Source organism: Vidua macroura, chromosome 8 (genome assembly GCF_024509145.1).
Source record: "Vidua macroura isolate BioBank_ID:100142 chromosome 8, ASM2450914v1, whole genome shotgun sequence".
NCBI lineage: Eukaryota > Metazoa > Chordata > Aves > Passeriformes > Viduidae > Vidua > Vidua macroura.
The window spans coordinates 16,392,722-16,408,149 of record NC_071578.1 but is presented as its reverse complement, the minus strand read 5'-3'; the positions used below and the strand labels follow the sequence as shown (position 1 = coordinate 16,408,149).

The window sequence follows — 15,428 nt, the reverse complement described above, 5'->3', positions numbered from 1 at the left end:
AGCCCTACAAAAACCACAATGTGTGTTCCTTTATTAGCAAATGCCTTACCTTTACAGCTATTATGCTCTCTGCACTAACAACTCTAGTAAAAGGCAATAGCATTAACTTTAATGGGACCAAGGGCTATGACTTAGGCAACCATCCAAAAAAGTTTCTTTGAGAGGCAAAGTAGAGGAAAACCTCCCTGAGGCTTCCAGAAATGTGATTAACCTTGAAGAAATTACAAGAGGGGGAATTAAAAAGACAGTATAGCCTTCATATTGCATCTGTGTTCAGAAATTAAGTAGAAACCAAACCCCTGCCTTCATCCCATAGTCAGTATCTGGCTTGGGCACTTTTATCACTTCTTTTCTTCATTCTAACCTTACCCGTGTCTACACAGAGTTTACACCACTTTTACAAGCAGCAGGACTACATCACCGAAAAGTTAGTTATGAAATTTGCTAGAGTACACAAGACTGAAAACCAATATGCTGCCACAAGAAAGCTTTCTCCATTTCCCCAGGAAGTCTGAGAAGTCTGTGCAGAGCTGGAATGCGAGCAGTACACTCAGAGACACTTTGTTTATATGCTGAATATACGTCTTGTCTGAAAAATCTCTACTGAAGGAACGACCATGGGACCTGGCCAACACACCATTATTTTTTCATTGACAACACAAGCATATTCTTTCTTAATTGGAAGAATGACAATTTAATGTTGTTTCCAACTTCCAGATGTAAACTAGGACACTTAGATTTTCAAAAAAATCATGTTATACATGACAAGATAAGGATGCCCATGGAGATGCAACAGAAAACTTTAAAATTAATTTTATTTATAAATATAATTTTTTTTAATGCAATCTTACTACAAATATATAAAATGAACCATCAAATGAAGCATTTCTCATCATTATAGGGTCAATACTAAAGTATTTTTCACTAGTTATAAAAGCAAATATCTGAAAGTCCAAAGAAAAAAATCTGAATGTCTTTGATCTGCTAAGTAAACTGTACATTATTAGAATTTAGCAAAAAAAATCTGTCTGGAGAGAAATAAAACAGCATTATCTTACAAAACTGAATTCTGTCTCCTAGTTTGTTTCCTAAAACCAAAGCTCCAAGAGATGATTTTTGAGTCATCTTGTTCCTTGAGTCCTTGGGGTTTTCTGCTTGTGATTGACATGCTAGCATAAACATACCAAAAAAAGTTCCATTCTACACTTTAAAAGTTCCCATGGACACTACTTTTACAAGGTCCATTCAAACAAATGTTCAGACCTTTGAAATAATAAACAATAATAAGCACTTAGTTCAGGGATTAACTATCTGCACTCAGAATCCCTTTTCATTTTGTTCCAAAGAGCAGCTGTCATTAAAAAATAATAAATTTTATTTTAAAACTAGCATCACTTTCAACTAACTTCTGCTCTCTGAGCCTTCATCCACAGACATCAGCATGTTCTTCCTTACCTTCCTCACAACAAACCTCTAACAACACAGACTCATTCTATGTATTTAAACTTTTTTTTTTTTCTTTTGGCAGACATAACAGCTATAGACTCCCAACAAAAACATTGCTATAAGCTGAGACTCAGATACACACGTTAAAGGATCAACAGCATAGCCAAACTGTCACACAGTATTACTGGAACCAAAATCTATGTAAAATCAGCTGAAACTCAGTTGTTTCTTAATGGCTTAACGCTGCACACAGGTTAGGATATCCAGATCCATATAGACATGTACTAGGAGTATGATACCTATTACATCCAAAGGTGCAATTTTACAGATGAAAATATTTTAAATTCTTTTAATAAGATTACTTACACTGGTTAACTTCAATCTTCTGCCTGATTTAATGATGTGTCTATCTTGCAGTAATATGCCTTTACTGACCCTGGAAAGAGGACTGTAATGATAAGACAAGCTATGCTGGCAGAACTTAAATCTTTGTGCCTATAATATATGAAACAGGTTGGATTGAAGGAAGTTTTTGTTAAATTAATGTTGTCAAAGATCCTAGTTAAGTCCTTCTCCCACCACCCTTTGTGTGTCCCTTTGATTGCATCCCAATCTGGCTGCAACTAGGCCTGGCCAGAGGGTGACAGGTCCAGAAGACTGACCTCAGTGATCTTTCCCTTCTGCCAGTTTGCAGGGACAATCATTGTAGCCAGCTCCAGACAGTCCCACGTGTCCCTAGACTTACAGCTGTCCTCCAAAATCTTTCTCCTCCTTCGTGATGTCTCAGCCTTGATCTGTGCTTCCTGCCATGTCACTCTTCTTTCTGTTCCTAACCAGATGACCTGCACTTGTTCCTGCTATTCCTGACCTACATCCTGGAGGCAACACAGCAGGCATGAAATCCTTGTTTCCTGACTCACACCCTTGCCTTAGGCCACATTATCTACATACAGACTGACCTGTCTCCAGTATCTGATTTCCTCTCCTACAGCGCATTGCCTGATGCATCTCACCATAGACTGTCAGCCTAAGACACATTTTGTCTTTTCAGGTCTTAATTTCAGCTCATTTGGCTTTATCTCTCATTCTATGTGGTCTTAACCTTTGGGCACAAACATACACAAACACACACACACAACCCACCAGCTAAATTATGCTGGCCTTTCTAAATCTATGTACATCAAGCTTGTTATCACCCATGACTCTGACATAGAGCTATCAGACAACTGCCCCAACTTCAGGTATCCTGGAATTTTCCCAATATTGTAACAATACTCTTTGTGCAAAGGGTACAAGAAACAGCAGTGGGAAAAGCCACGGAGACTTGGGCACCTGTTTGCTGTGTAGTCTTGCAGATGGCAAAGTCTGATTACAAAAAAAGGGCAATCACTAAATCCTGTGCGATGAATGAAGCAGGTTTTCTTAAGATCAGTGCAGTCTGCCTCCACATTCATGACAAATTACTTTCCTTATGTTCTTGGTCAAAACCTGCTATTGTCTGTCTAACAAGTCCTGTTGAGCTTTCTCTAGAAGATGTAGTCCAATTTATATCATAGAGAGTGGCATCAGACTTACCCATTTTAGAAGATGCTAAAGTGAAAAGAATACTGATACAAAATGCTTGCAGTCTGCTTCATCTTCAGCCACCTCTTTCTAACTTTCCTTCCCTTTATCTTAGATTACAAACAGAACAAAATTGGTGTGGGGGGGAAGAGTACATGTTTCTTTCAAATGATAACTCTATCAAATGTAGAGTACAAACATTTTCACATACTCTAGTTCCCTTTTTAAGAAAGACACAACTTTTTTCACTTTCTGCATAAAAATGTCAACACCATATGAGCTATGACAATGACTGGCCCTTCAAATATTATTCCAGTGAAAGTTCTGGCCCAATCACAACTATGAGCAAATTTCTGTAACAATCAATTTGTAAGAAACAGAACAGGCTGAGAAGCAGGATTTCCTTTCTACAGGAAAAAAAACTGGCTTCAATCCAAATCCCATTGAAAGACACACTTAAATTTTTACTAACCAAAAATTCTGAGTTACATACAGAGGTACTAAAACAGTGCAGCCTAAATGTCTTCAGTGTTCATATGTGAAAATTATGTTCTCTGTAGCAACAAAGATGCTGACAAGGATGTGAATGTCACTGACCAGCTGTGGGAACTCCAGGCATCTGTGGTTCCCGGGAGCCCAGTCTCAGACTGTCCCTGTGCTACCAGGACCAGAGTGCAGCCCCTCAGTCGGGAGCCTGAGAGCCCCGGGAGCCATCTGAGAGTGGGGCTTGCAGGCGTCCTGCTCCAGGCGCGAGACAATGACTCTCCTACACAGCAGGCCCTACTTGAGTTTTTGAAAACTCTCAGATCCACGTGACTGGGAATTCTGGCTTAGAAGGTCTGGTATGTTTGGAAGCCTTCTGTGGAACTAACAACACTGGCTGAGCTGCCCACAAAACCATCGCAGCCCTGGGGACTCGGAGCATTTAAGGTCCTTAGCTACCAAGCAAAACCTTAGAAAGTACTCCCTGGAGTTGGACTGCTTGTGACTACAAGGTTCATTGCTCAGGTCACTTAGGACTAAGACAAAGAACTGACGAAGTGCTTGGTGCTAGGGAGACACAAACCCAGGAGGCTATCGCAGTATTAGGGACTTGCTGTTTGCAGGATCCCTATTTCCTGGGCAGATATTACACTAAAGCCCTAACTAAAGAGAGTATTAATTTTTTGAGAAGTCTTCCTTTTGAATCATTAAGGCATTCCCCATTAAAGTAATGGCCTCCTCTTTAAACACACTCTGCAAGGGAGTGCTGAACTTTGTCTCCAAAACCTGCAAACATTTTGAAAGTAGTGGAACGCTGTCTAGTCCAGAAAAGGTTTTACAAAAACAAACTCAACAGCTCTTGAGACCTTTTCAAGACTTCATGTTATAGATTCGTCCTATTAAACAAATTTACTTCTGCTTTGGAAGCTTTTTAAGAATTGTCTTGAAAATCATGTGAAGTGCAGTAATATTTACTCTTCAGTTGACAACCGATTTCGAGTTACAGTGTGTCTTCCCAAGAAGTCATTATATGTGACAGAGCCCTACTTTCATGGAAAGGGCTAAACACCTGCCTGCTGACTGCAGATTTTGAATTACCTCTTTATTTTGCTTTGCTTGCACACACAGCTTTTACTTTATCTATTAAACTCTCTTCAATTGAATTCTTCAATGAATTTTTGCACTGTTACTCTTCTTTCCATCTCATTCTAGGGGATTGAGTGGAAGAAAGGTGCTACTTACCAGGGTTAAACAACAGCAGCTATTAAACCACAATAGGATCAATATATTCCCTTTTCAATGCCTCCAACCAACTACTGAGTGAAGCGTTCCCATGACATTCTGTATCCTGTGAGAAATCCTCCATCGCATTTGACGACAGACTTATTGATGGGAATTAAAATTTCTCAGGTTTAGATGAGGTTAGCTTATTGAGGTTAAATCCAGCCATACAGAGGATGCTGGATAGATGAAAATAACCTTCTCATCAGTCTGCAAAGACAGGACAATTTCTCAAAAGGCACACCCATGAATCATGACCAGAGCTCTGAATTCAGAATACAGTTGGGTTCCTTGCTAATGCAAATGACTTGGTACATCACCAGGTAACACTCTCTATGGATGTTTTAGAGAGGACTCTAAATTTCTCAGATATAATACATTATCACAATATAAATGAACAGGAAGCTTCCACATCCAGAAAATTTCAGTATCCTGAAGCTGCAGCACACCTCTTCCTCACCAGAGACCAACCCAGTAAATCTTGCCTAGGCCACTACAGTAAATCCAGTCTCTACTATCTACACAGGCTAGCAGTGGAATTGCAAACTGAGTTCAAATTCTTGGCATTTTTTTAATGTCTTACATCCTTTAGCTCAGAATCCAACAACATACACCACGTAATACTGTCATCATAGATACCCCCAAAGTAGTGCAAAGTGTGCTGGTACATGGAGTACACAGAGCACACAAGTGCACTCACTAGCTCAGGCTCCATAAAAAGATGTAGTCTATCAGCAGCTTGGTGAGCCTGAGCTAACTATTGCTGCTGCTTCAGTTTCAGAACTCAGCTCTGAAGCACATGGCTGAGTCCTTTTAATCTTGTTTTCCAAACTGTTGCAGGACTGTCCCTGTTTATTTTTCTAAAGCACTCATCTCCCCAGAACAAATAAAAACCAAACAAAATAAAATGGAAAACCCTACCAAAATTGGGCACTATACTGTCCATATCTGTTTCTCACAGACAATGACAGTACGTGAAGCTTAGTAATGCTGCTCAAGGTACTACTGAAATTCATTCACATGCTACAAGTTTGCCATCTATACCCGTTATTCTTAGAATACTTTAGTGCCTCTCTCTGCCTTTTGATTCACCTAGAGAAACAAATTAAAACAAGAAAGGGCCATTTTTTGGGATAAAAATAAGACAGCCACATATGAGCATAAACTATACCATTATTTGTTAAAAATCATGTCAGTATCTGCATTAGTTAAGGAACTGTACTTATTTTGCACTTATTTTGTCATATTTCTGTAAAATTTTGGGCAAGCCATAATATCCACATGCATCACTTCTACCATGCTATGACTGAGATACTACATCCTTTTGTTATGGTTTATCAGACGATGACAAATCTCCAAATGCTTAAGTAACTTATGAAATATTCTAGACATTAATTAAAAATTAATCAATAATGTAATTACTGTTCTGTACAAAACCATATTTTAAAGCACAGAATTTCTACCAATAAAGCTTTGTTTAGCTTCCAAAACAGACTAAACTAAATCACATTAAGGATATTATTACATACAAAGATTATCAGCATGGAAGTTTAGTACACAACATCCATTTCCTAACAGGCACTTTCCATACAGACAGTACCCATGTTATTTGAAATGTTCCAGTACTACAAAGATGATGGACCCAGGACAAGACCAAAAATAAATCAGTAAGAAGAGTACATGCTTCACAACACAATGCTATGCTGACAGCTACCTGTATAATGGCAACAATAATAACTAAGTAGAGCATACACTCCTTTCTCTAGTTCTCAACCAAGTCAGTCCATGAGCAGGAGCACTTGGTAAATGAGAAATACTACACATGGGAACACCCTAAAAACAATGGCTTAGACATTAAATTTGGATGCAGGCAGAAAAGATTTGAACAAGAAAAAAACCTGAAAAGGTTTTGTAATACAAGTCTTTTCAATTTAGCTGCATTTTTACTTTATTAAACTAAGATAGCTATTCATTATGATACACAATGACTGCAAAGGAAAATATTTGAAAACATAAAAAATGTATTTTAAAACCTTTTTTATCTGTTAACTTCATGGATGAGTATATAAACTACAGAATACTATATAGTATTAATACTTTTGCAACTCATCCTATACTTTAAGTGGTCAGAGATTTAAAAAAATCTTCATTACCTTTAAGCATTGCTCTTCCAGTTGATCCTCCAAAGATATTTAAAAGACCACTTCTTGCTCCTAATGATGTAGTTGCTTCTAGTAAAGCACCAGTTATATAGTTAGAGAGTGCAGTCCTCTGTAAAGTGGCACGATATTGACAGTAAGCACCTGTTACACATGGTTTTACATAAAAACCACCTCCTTTGTATATACAGTCTGTAACAGATGTTGGGAGCTTTCTCAGTAGATGAGGAATATATTCAAAAATATCTTCTGCTCCTTCCTCTTCTTCTGTCACTGTACTGAAGATCTGTGGAGAATGCAAAAGCATGGACTGTTAGTTCATTTGCTTAGGGTAACATACTGAATATAAAACAATTCCAAATGACCACGACTTCTTGTGAAGTTCAATAACCTGCAATATCTACTTATCCAAAACTGTTTTGTTAGGATTTTGAGTTAGGCTCCCAAACAGGATATTTAAGTAAGAAGTCACTCTGGCATTCAACTTATGTTTAAAAGCATTCTAAATATAACCATTAGACTAAAAAAAAACCCACATCAATATACCTCATCGACATTTAAAATACAGAATATGAACAAAATTGTTTATAATACTATAAGATCTGATGTACTTCCAGAAAACCTTAGAGATATCAGTAGCAGAAAAATCAGATCAACTCAGGGTTGGCACTTTTTCTTGCTGAGTGGGCGGGGTTTTGCAAACAGAAATGGTTTTAATCACTCTGAACCCTCTTTCAAAATGTTCCGGTGTCACGTTTATTGCATTACTTCCAGCCTACGCAAAGGTCCTCTGTCTTATATTGGTTTAGTACTCTTTTTCCAATATTTGTGATAACACACTAATGAACTTCAGTCTGTGGCTTAGCAACTAAGTAATGTTTGCTTATTTAAAAGAGTCTAATGATCAAAGCAAGAATCTGGAAGAAATCTCTTCATTTAGCATACAAGGGGAGACTTGATTCTTTGCATTCTTGTACGCTGACTTACTGATTAACATTAATAATTTGTTTCAATGATCTGTGCTTCTTAATTACAAAGTGTAAACTACAGATTAACACAGGGAAAGGTCACTATAACTGTCACCAGGACAGGTGCTGAGACAATTTTCATGAGGTTGTTCCCCACCAATCTTAGATGCGCAGAAGAAAGAAGCTGATGGCTTCATGACAGTTTTTTTTCAGTTAATGCCTTGTTGCCATCCTTTCCCACATTTAAACAAAATACAGCTATCCATCAACATGGCAGAAACTGCAGCCAGTCCTACAAAGCAAGCACACATGTGCTCAGCCAGATGATAAGAACCTGTTTGCACAGCCTGTGCATGCCACATGTCAGAGGCACCCGCACCCTGCCCACGGGACACACACATGCCCAGCCCCAGATCCAGGGAGGGAAGTGGCTCCCGGCACAGGGATCTCACACCCATCCACCCCTGCCCTGAGCCTGGCATTTACCCTGACAGGTAAGTGAGGAGGGATCCAACTCCCTGCCCCATGAGGGACCTGACACTCCACTAACAGAAGAGGTGAACAATGATGCGGCTCTTTCATCCATGTAAACACATTGCAGAAAATTAAATACAATCCAATATATTAAGTAGATATTTGTTACCTTATATTTAATTTTTGTAATAACCATTTTAAGGGAAAGCAGTAAAATTTTATATTAAAAATATAGTAATTCATTAACTAGTCATGTAATTCAATGATCTGAAAAAGAACACTGACATATTTATTAACATAAAAAAAGAAACTTTCACATGTTGACTATGGTTATATATAACTCAATCCCATTAAAAGATAGCTTCCGTGATGCACCATGATGCACTACACTACTCATGCACTACATTACAGCATGAAATGCTGTGGCATCTATCTTTTTTTCCCCTTTCCCTGCAGATTTTCCAAAACTTGTTTGGTTTGAGGTTTCTAGAAATATTACACCTGCATCTTTATCTTCTTTTCTTTGCTATCTGGAAGTTTCATGGGCTTTTAGACTGTCAGTAAAGACACATCACCACCTTAATTCAGAAAAAAACCGTGCTCTTAAAGCATGCCTTACCTGGACAGGATGTGTGTGGACCTTTTATTTAGCTAACTGTCTGCAAGCACCTTTTCAAAAGGTGTACTGTGAAACGGTAAACCTTTGGACTATGAGTGTGTTACACACAGCAGACATAATTAGTCTTTTTAGCTTGTTTTAAAAAAATATTTAGTTAATGAATATAATTTAACTTCTCAAAACTGCAGTTACTATCCAAAATATTTTTAAAATTGGGTTCTGCAACTTATAAAGGCATGTTCTGTTGCCTACACAACTAAAATTTCTTTCAGCTGCCAAAGCAAAGAAACCATTTGTTGACAGAAATAGGCGACAGTGTTTTGCCAGAGAGATTATACACAGAATAATGGTGTTAATCTCTTCTGTGTAAAGTAGACTTTGGGGCACTAGCTGTCTCCAAAGACTTTGCACATCACTTAACATTTTCAAATTCTGTTTGTTTTGATGTGGTAAAGTTCTGAGAGTCTTACCTCTGCTGCACACAGATGAGGTTACAAAAAATTCAGACTTAAAATGTGTATACCTGTCAGCCCTGAAAAGAACTGAAACAATCAGAATAGGAACAAATCCCTCAGGTAACTGACAGGGGAAACCACCTTTCAGAGAGATTGCACCAGACAATTGGGAAACTTAATCTTGCCTGGGAGACAAAGAAGTTTATGCAAAGCCAGGGTTTACAGATCAACCTGGCAGAATCCAGATCCCATCATATCCATGCCACAACCAAAGAATGACTAATGTAATTAAAAAAGAATGTGAACCAAAAAGAGTAAGATGCAGCACTAAACTGAAAGCTACCCATCAAGAAACAAAGCCTCATTTTTGCTTTACATATCAAATTAAAGATTTGAAAACCATCTGCATTCTGGTGTTGCCATGTCTCACTTACAGAATATAAAGCAGTAACTCACAAGAAACTCAGGACAGTATCTGATTCTGAAAGTGTTGCAATATTAAACATTCTGTAATGAGCACACAACACTTTTAAAATAAGAAATGAGATGAAACAGGAAACTCCATATACTAATATACCAGAATTCCGATAAAAGTATACTACAGCTTCAATAGATTTTGACTTCTCTTTTTTAAGGAGATTTTAATGGTAAGTAAAAGAAAAATAAAAATTATTTGCAACACATAATATTTCTGATTTCTACAGGAGAAAATTGTCCTCCAACTCAAAAATTAAAATTAGCATTAAAATAAAGATTAAATTCAGACAGAATTCCATCCTTGCAGCTTTACAACCAAGACCCTATTTGGAAAATGCATGGAAACAAGATAGATTATTCACTTCTTAATAATGTATGCAATAAATCATCAAAACTTTACTTTTAAAAGCCCCTCAGTTTTGCTTCTAGTAACTTAAAATGGTATCTGCAAGTTAACTTATTAATAACCTTCAGGCAATAAAACTTTCTTACAGTGATGACAGACATATTTTGCCAATATATTAAAAATATTTTTTAAAATAACTGTAAGAACAAGCAACTTATGCTAGCATTGAAACTATTCCTTAGTTTTCTCTTGCAATCTTTTTTTTTCTGTTTAATCATCACGGAATTGCAAATTGTAATATGTCCTTGTCTCCACAATATTACTGTAGCTTTACTGTGTAGAAATGGTGGAAACCCTAACACCATTTACAGCCATTTACTGCCCAGTTTATGACACATATTCCCCCAAAATGAAGCTGGACTTCATGGGTACTGCTGTACTGGAAATATCAGATATAACAGTTCATTAAAAATAATTGTGATTTCTTACTTAAACTTACATGTATCTCTTACTGTAGTCTTTTTTTTTCTTCTTTTCATATTTTTTCTGCATCAGGAATTTAGCTTATAACTTAGAGGCATGTTATCATATTGCCAAACATCTAGCTGCTGCTGTGCTTTTGAAAGCCAGAAACTGGAATTATGATCCAACTAAAAACGTCCCGTTATTAGGCAGCAGAAAATGTGGAGAAGAATACGTGTACCCAAGAATTTAATTGCAAAGAATAGTAATGAAAAATTATGCTTATTGCTACTACACTGTAAAAATATAAGACAACAGGATGAGGTTTTAATACTTCACTGCATCTGTCCAAACACTCATATATATATATATATATATATATATATATATATATATATAACACATATATCAAGATACCCTGAAATGATCAAGATGAAATACTGAAATGTAGGAGGTGTGTGTGTGTGTTCAGTGGGTATGACACATTTCGGTCTGATTTCCTGGCTGTTCACCTACAGAGCACTTCTATGATGGAGGGCTGCTGACAGCAGCCTGCCTTCATTTGTTGCACGCTTTTAAAGCATTTTTAAATGCCTGCAAGCCATAGTGGTATATTAACAAGTAATAACTCTCAGGACAGTATGTGCTGAAGATCATTTAAATATCTCCTTTGAAAACGCAAAGGTTTTACAGAACCCAGAAGCCTAAACACAATTATCAGCACAGGAAATGCTGCTCTTTTCAAATTTTGTTCTGTTCCAAGAAAAATTACATTAAAGTGAGGAAATTCTGTGGGTGATTTTTCATTTTGGCCTTGCAGATTTTTCAGAAGAAAACCTTTACTAAAATTGGTCAAATCAAGCTAACAGTGATCTCTTGGAAGTCACGACCAAGGACCATTCCAATTGCTTTTACATGTATTTATTCTACCATTTAATTCTGATATCTACAGCATGGAATACAAGCACAGTCTGCTAGGAAAAAAAACACCTTTGTCAGAAAAATACTAATATGCAAGGTGAACTTGGGTGAATGAGGCATTAATGCAAAATTGGTCAATATTTCAGTTTTATGTCTTCCAAAATGGTACTCCAGAATAACACTTCAGAGCATATACTAGTAAAAAATGTAAATACAGGTAATGCTGATAGTTAATTTTCTGAAATACAATGGATTTTCTCAGCTTTATCTCATTCAGGTTATGATCATACCTCCACTGATTAGTTCATGACATTTCAAGATCATTGCTAAAGTACAAATCTTTCATTCAAGGTCTTTCTAACATATGAATGTCTTGTAACAATTTCTAATTATGTATCAATTATAAGAACTGAAATAAACACTGAATGCATTTTTTGTTATTCCTAAAAAAGTGTATATGTTTGTCTTTCTTCCTGCTGTGTAAATGACATTCTCAAGAGGACACGCCAGAGCCCAGATCTCAAACAGTTGTGCAGGTTGTTCAAAGCCAAGGGATTTTACTGTGTTTGACAAAGGATGCTGTGAACAGCTGAAAGGTCTGCTCTGTCAGGACTGTTTCTCAGTTCTGTTCACTGGCAAGCCTTATTCACTTCAGGAATCGAATAGGTGAGGTCTTCAGAAATCCTTTCAAGAAACTGGACATTTTGGTTAAGTGTTTTTCAGTGTTTGGAGTACAAAACCCAGACATTTGGATTGTTAGAACATTGACTTCTTGGTGGTACTCAGCAGCCTGTAACCAAAGCACACATCCGGACAGCTGATGAAATTTTTGACTATGTGTCTTCCTGAGTTCTGGTATTTACAAGAACAAGTAAGGCAAGGTTTATGATAAAACCTGTGGTCAACTAAATTCCATTCCCAACTTATTATTCCAGATGATGTGAATACAAATAGTCAACTGCAAGCTTTTCTAAATTGTAGCACCACTGAAATTTGTGAGAGACTCTTGACTGTCCAGTCCAGCAGAAGATGAAACACCATTCTCATTCCAAATCCAAAACAGCACTGTAACAGCTGCTAAGAAGAAAGCTCTACCCTACCTGAAACCAGGACAACTACCTCTCCCAAGCTTCTCTGATCTGTTGTTTGCTTTGACACTCTGTTGCACTTTCTCCCTGTGGCAAACATGAAAACAACTATCTGGCAGTTTTGCAAGCTGGCATCAAACTCACATATCCTCTCCCAGCATCTCATGATCCAACATTTTTTGGCTAACAGGCAACATTCTCAAAGTACAAACAGCCATCCCAGATTAAAAAAAATAAAATGCAATCAAATAAAGAGTTGCATATTATGATGCCTTTCTTCATACTCAACAGCTTTTGGAGATGTATTTGAACATCACACTTTAGATGGCTTTGCAAGCCAACAACTGCCCTGCCAAGCAGACTAACAGCAGATTCAGCAATGGCACTTGCCACCTGGCCTGCCCACAGCTTTACCAACAGGAGAACAAGAACTACCACCACCTGAAGGTTTTGCTGAAACACAGCCATTTGGTGCAGATTTGCATTTGTGCTCAAGAAATAGCAGTAAAGGGCTATTTTGACAACTCATCAGCAAGAAAGCTGGAGCTAGAAACATATATTCACAGTGAAATATATGCAATTCAGCAAAATCTGAAAGAATGGCAGGGATTAACAGTGTTCTCTATATCTTAACTTGCTCATATCTTGCTTTCTATGTTTTTTCACATGGTGCTTAAATGTAGTAGCCTGCCGAGATCCTTTGAGAATGCAAAACCAGCAAGGTTTGTTTGCTGCAGTAGCACCCTGCATCATTTGCAATTGCACAGTGAGCAAAAGCAAACACCATACTTTATGCTCTCACTGCCCAGGAACTGGAGAGGTGGGAGGACTGGACATTACCCCAAGATACAGCCTAGCATATACTTTCACCTACTCCTTATAGTGGGAATAAATTTCCCAATTCAAACAGAAGCTGCCCTCCCTGGGGTAGGGCACATTCACCTCGCAAGGAAGGTGCGTGCGTTGGAGCCTGTCCAGTTCCCTTACACATCTGAAGGAAAGAACACATCACAGGAAAAAAATAAAGATCTTCAGGCATCTCTTCATCATAGGAGTCAATGCTTTTTCCAGCATACTCACACAGCTTTTCTAACATCCAGTGATGCAGTCACTGTGGGAGACCCAGATATTTTCCTTTTCTGCAAATGATCTTCAGGTTCCAGCAATTCAGAAGAAACACTGTGGATACCCTTCCAGCAGCTGTCTTGCCAATATTTTTGCAATACCTGCTCTGAAAAACGTTTCCAACTTTTGTGCTCTCTTCAAGGATGAGGAAGATGTAGATAGAATGTCAGGACAGAGCACAAGACAACAGTATCGTGCTACAGAGCAACAATGCTCACTTACTCAACAGCAAGTTTTGTTGAGTATTCAACAAAATACTCACAGTATATTCTACACAATAAGTTGTAAATGGGCAACGTGGCCCAGAGCAGCAGAGGACACACAGAAAACAGATGAGTTGACCCTGGGAACATGGAAATCAGTGTCAATGGCAGCTGGAAGGCTGCCAAGAGAGTGATCAAGCACAGATGTGCCCAAACACTAATATTCATTAAGTGATTTTCTGTGAACTTTCTACAGCTTTGATTGCAAATACAGAATGTGCATTACCTCACCAGCCAATATTCCTTATGAACTGCATCCTGTTAAGGATGACATAATTTTAAGAACAGAAACAGAATTTAATGAGGATGAAACTATCTTGCACAGGCAATCCTTAAATACAGTTCAACAGTCTTCAGAAATATTATTAGCCATCCCTATTCAGTTCAGGTATCTGACAAGTGTCTTTAGCGGATAATTCTTTTCATTCGTTATCATCAGGATATGATGACGCAGTTTTTAAAAAAAATTAATTTGAGATTTGGATTTATGACCAGAAATTTTAACAGCAGATCAAAACTTCCAACAAGTCATCATTTTTACTTTTGATAAAAACTTGCTATTATTTACTTATTTTCCATTTCTTTAAGGTAACAGTATTAAACAGCCCTTTCCAAAGGAAAGATAAACTTCACAGATTTAGAAGATGGAAAAAGCAGTGTGATCTAATTAGGATACAGATTTAAAACAGTATCTCCACCCCAAGAAAGTCCTGCTTTTCATGGCAGGTATTATACTTTAGATTCAAATAACTACTAAGAAGAATCAGCTTAAGATACTAAACAGAGGTTGATAAAATGCATTAATTGTCATCTGGAAGTTTTTTCATAAACACTTGAAATTTCAAGTTGATTACAGAGAAAATGAAAGGATGACACCGAACACAAAACAGGAGCTCTTCACATCACTTTTCAGCAATGTGAACAGTGCCTTTGCCAGTGAGAGAAACCTCTGTAATCTTAGCTAGAAAAGGCCAAAAATATCAACTTTCAGTTAGGTCAGTTACTTATACCTCTGTTGGTACAAATGTGTATGTGAAAAAATATATAGTTATTAATTATTTTGTTATTAAGTTCATTTGCTAACTTAAGTTTTAAATATTTTATCTTTTTCTAATACTTCGCAACTTATAACTTTTATATGTTTACTGTTCTACCCTTGTCAATTCTACATGCAGCCAGTATTCTTTGTATTTCCTGAGTGCTTATTTACTTCTTCCAAGCTTTCACCAACAATATAATTTATGAACAATTTTCTGCCTTAGTAACTAAATAAATTAAATTACTCTTTTAAATAAACA

At 37.3% G+C, this 15,428-nt stretch overlaps 1 protein-coding gene across 1 annotated transcript in view; it reads right to left on the bottom strand.

Annotated features, from left to right (window-relative positions):
• The window catches only part of PLCE1 (phospholipase C epsilon 1), a 112,021-nt gene that overhangs the window by 65,631 nt on the left and 30,962 nt on the right, over nt 1-15,428 (bottom strand). The window contains exon 2 of the mRNA XM_053984320.1: nt 6,927-7,218. Coding sequence (XP_053840295.1) covers nt 6,927-7,218 — 292 coding nt within the window. The remainder of the gene's footprint in view (nt 1-6,926; nt 7,219-15,428) is intronic.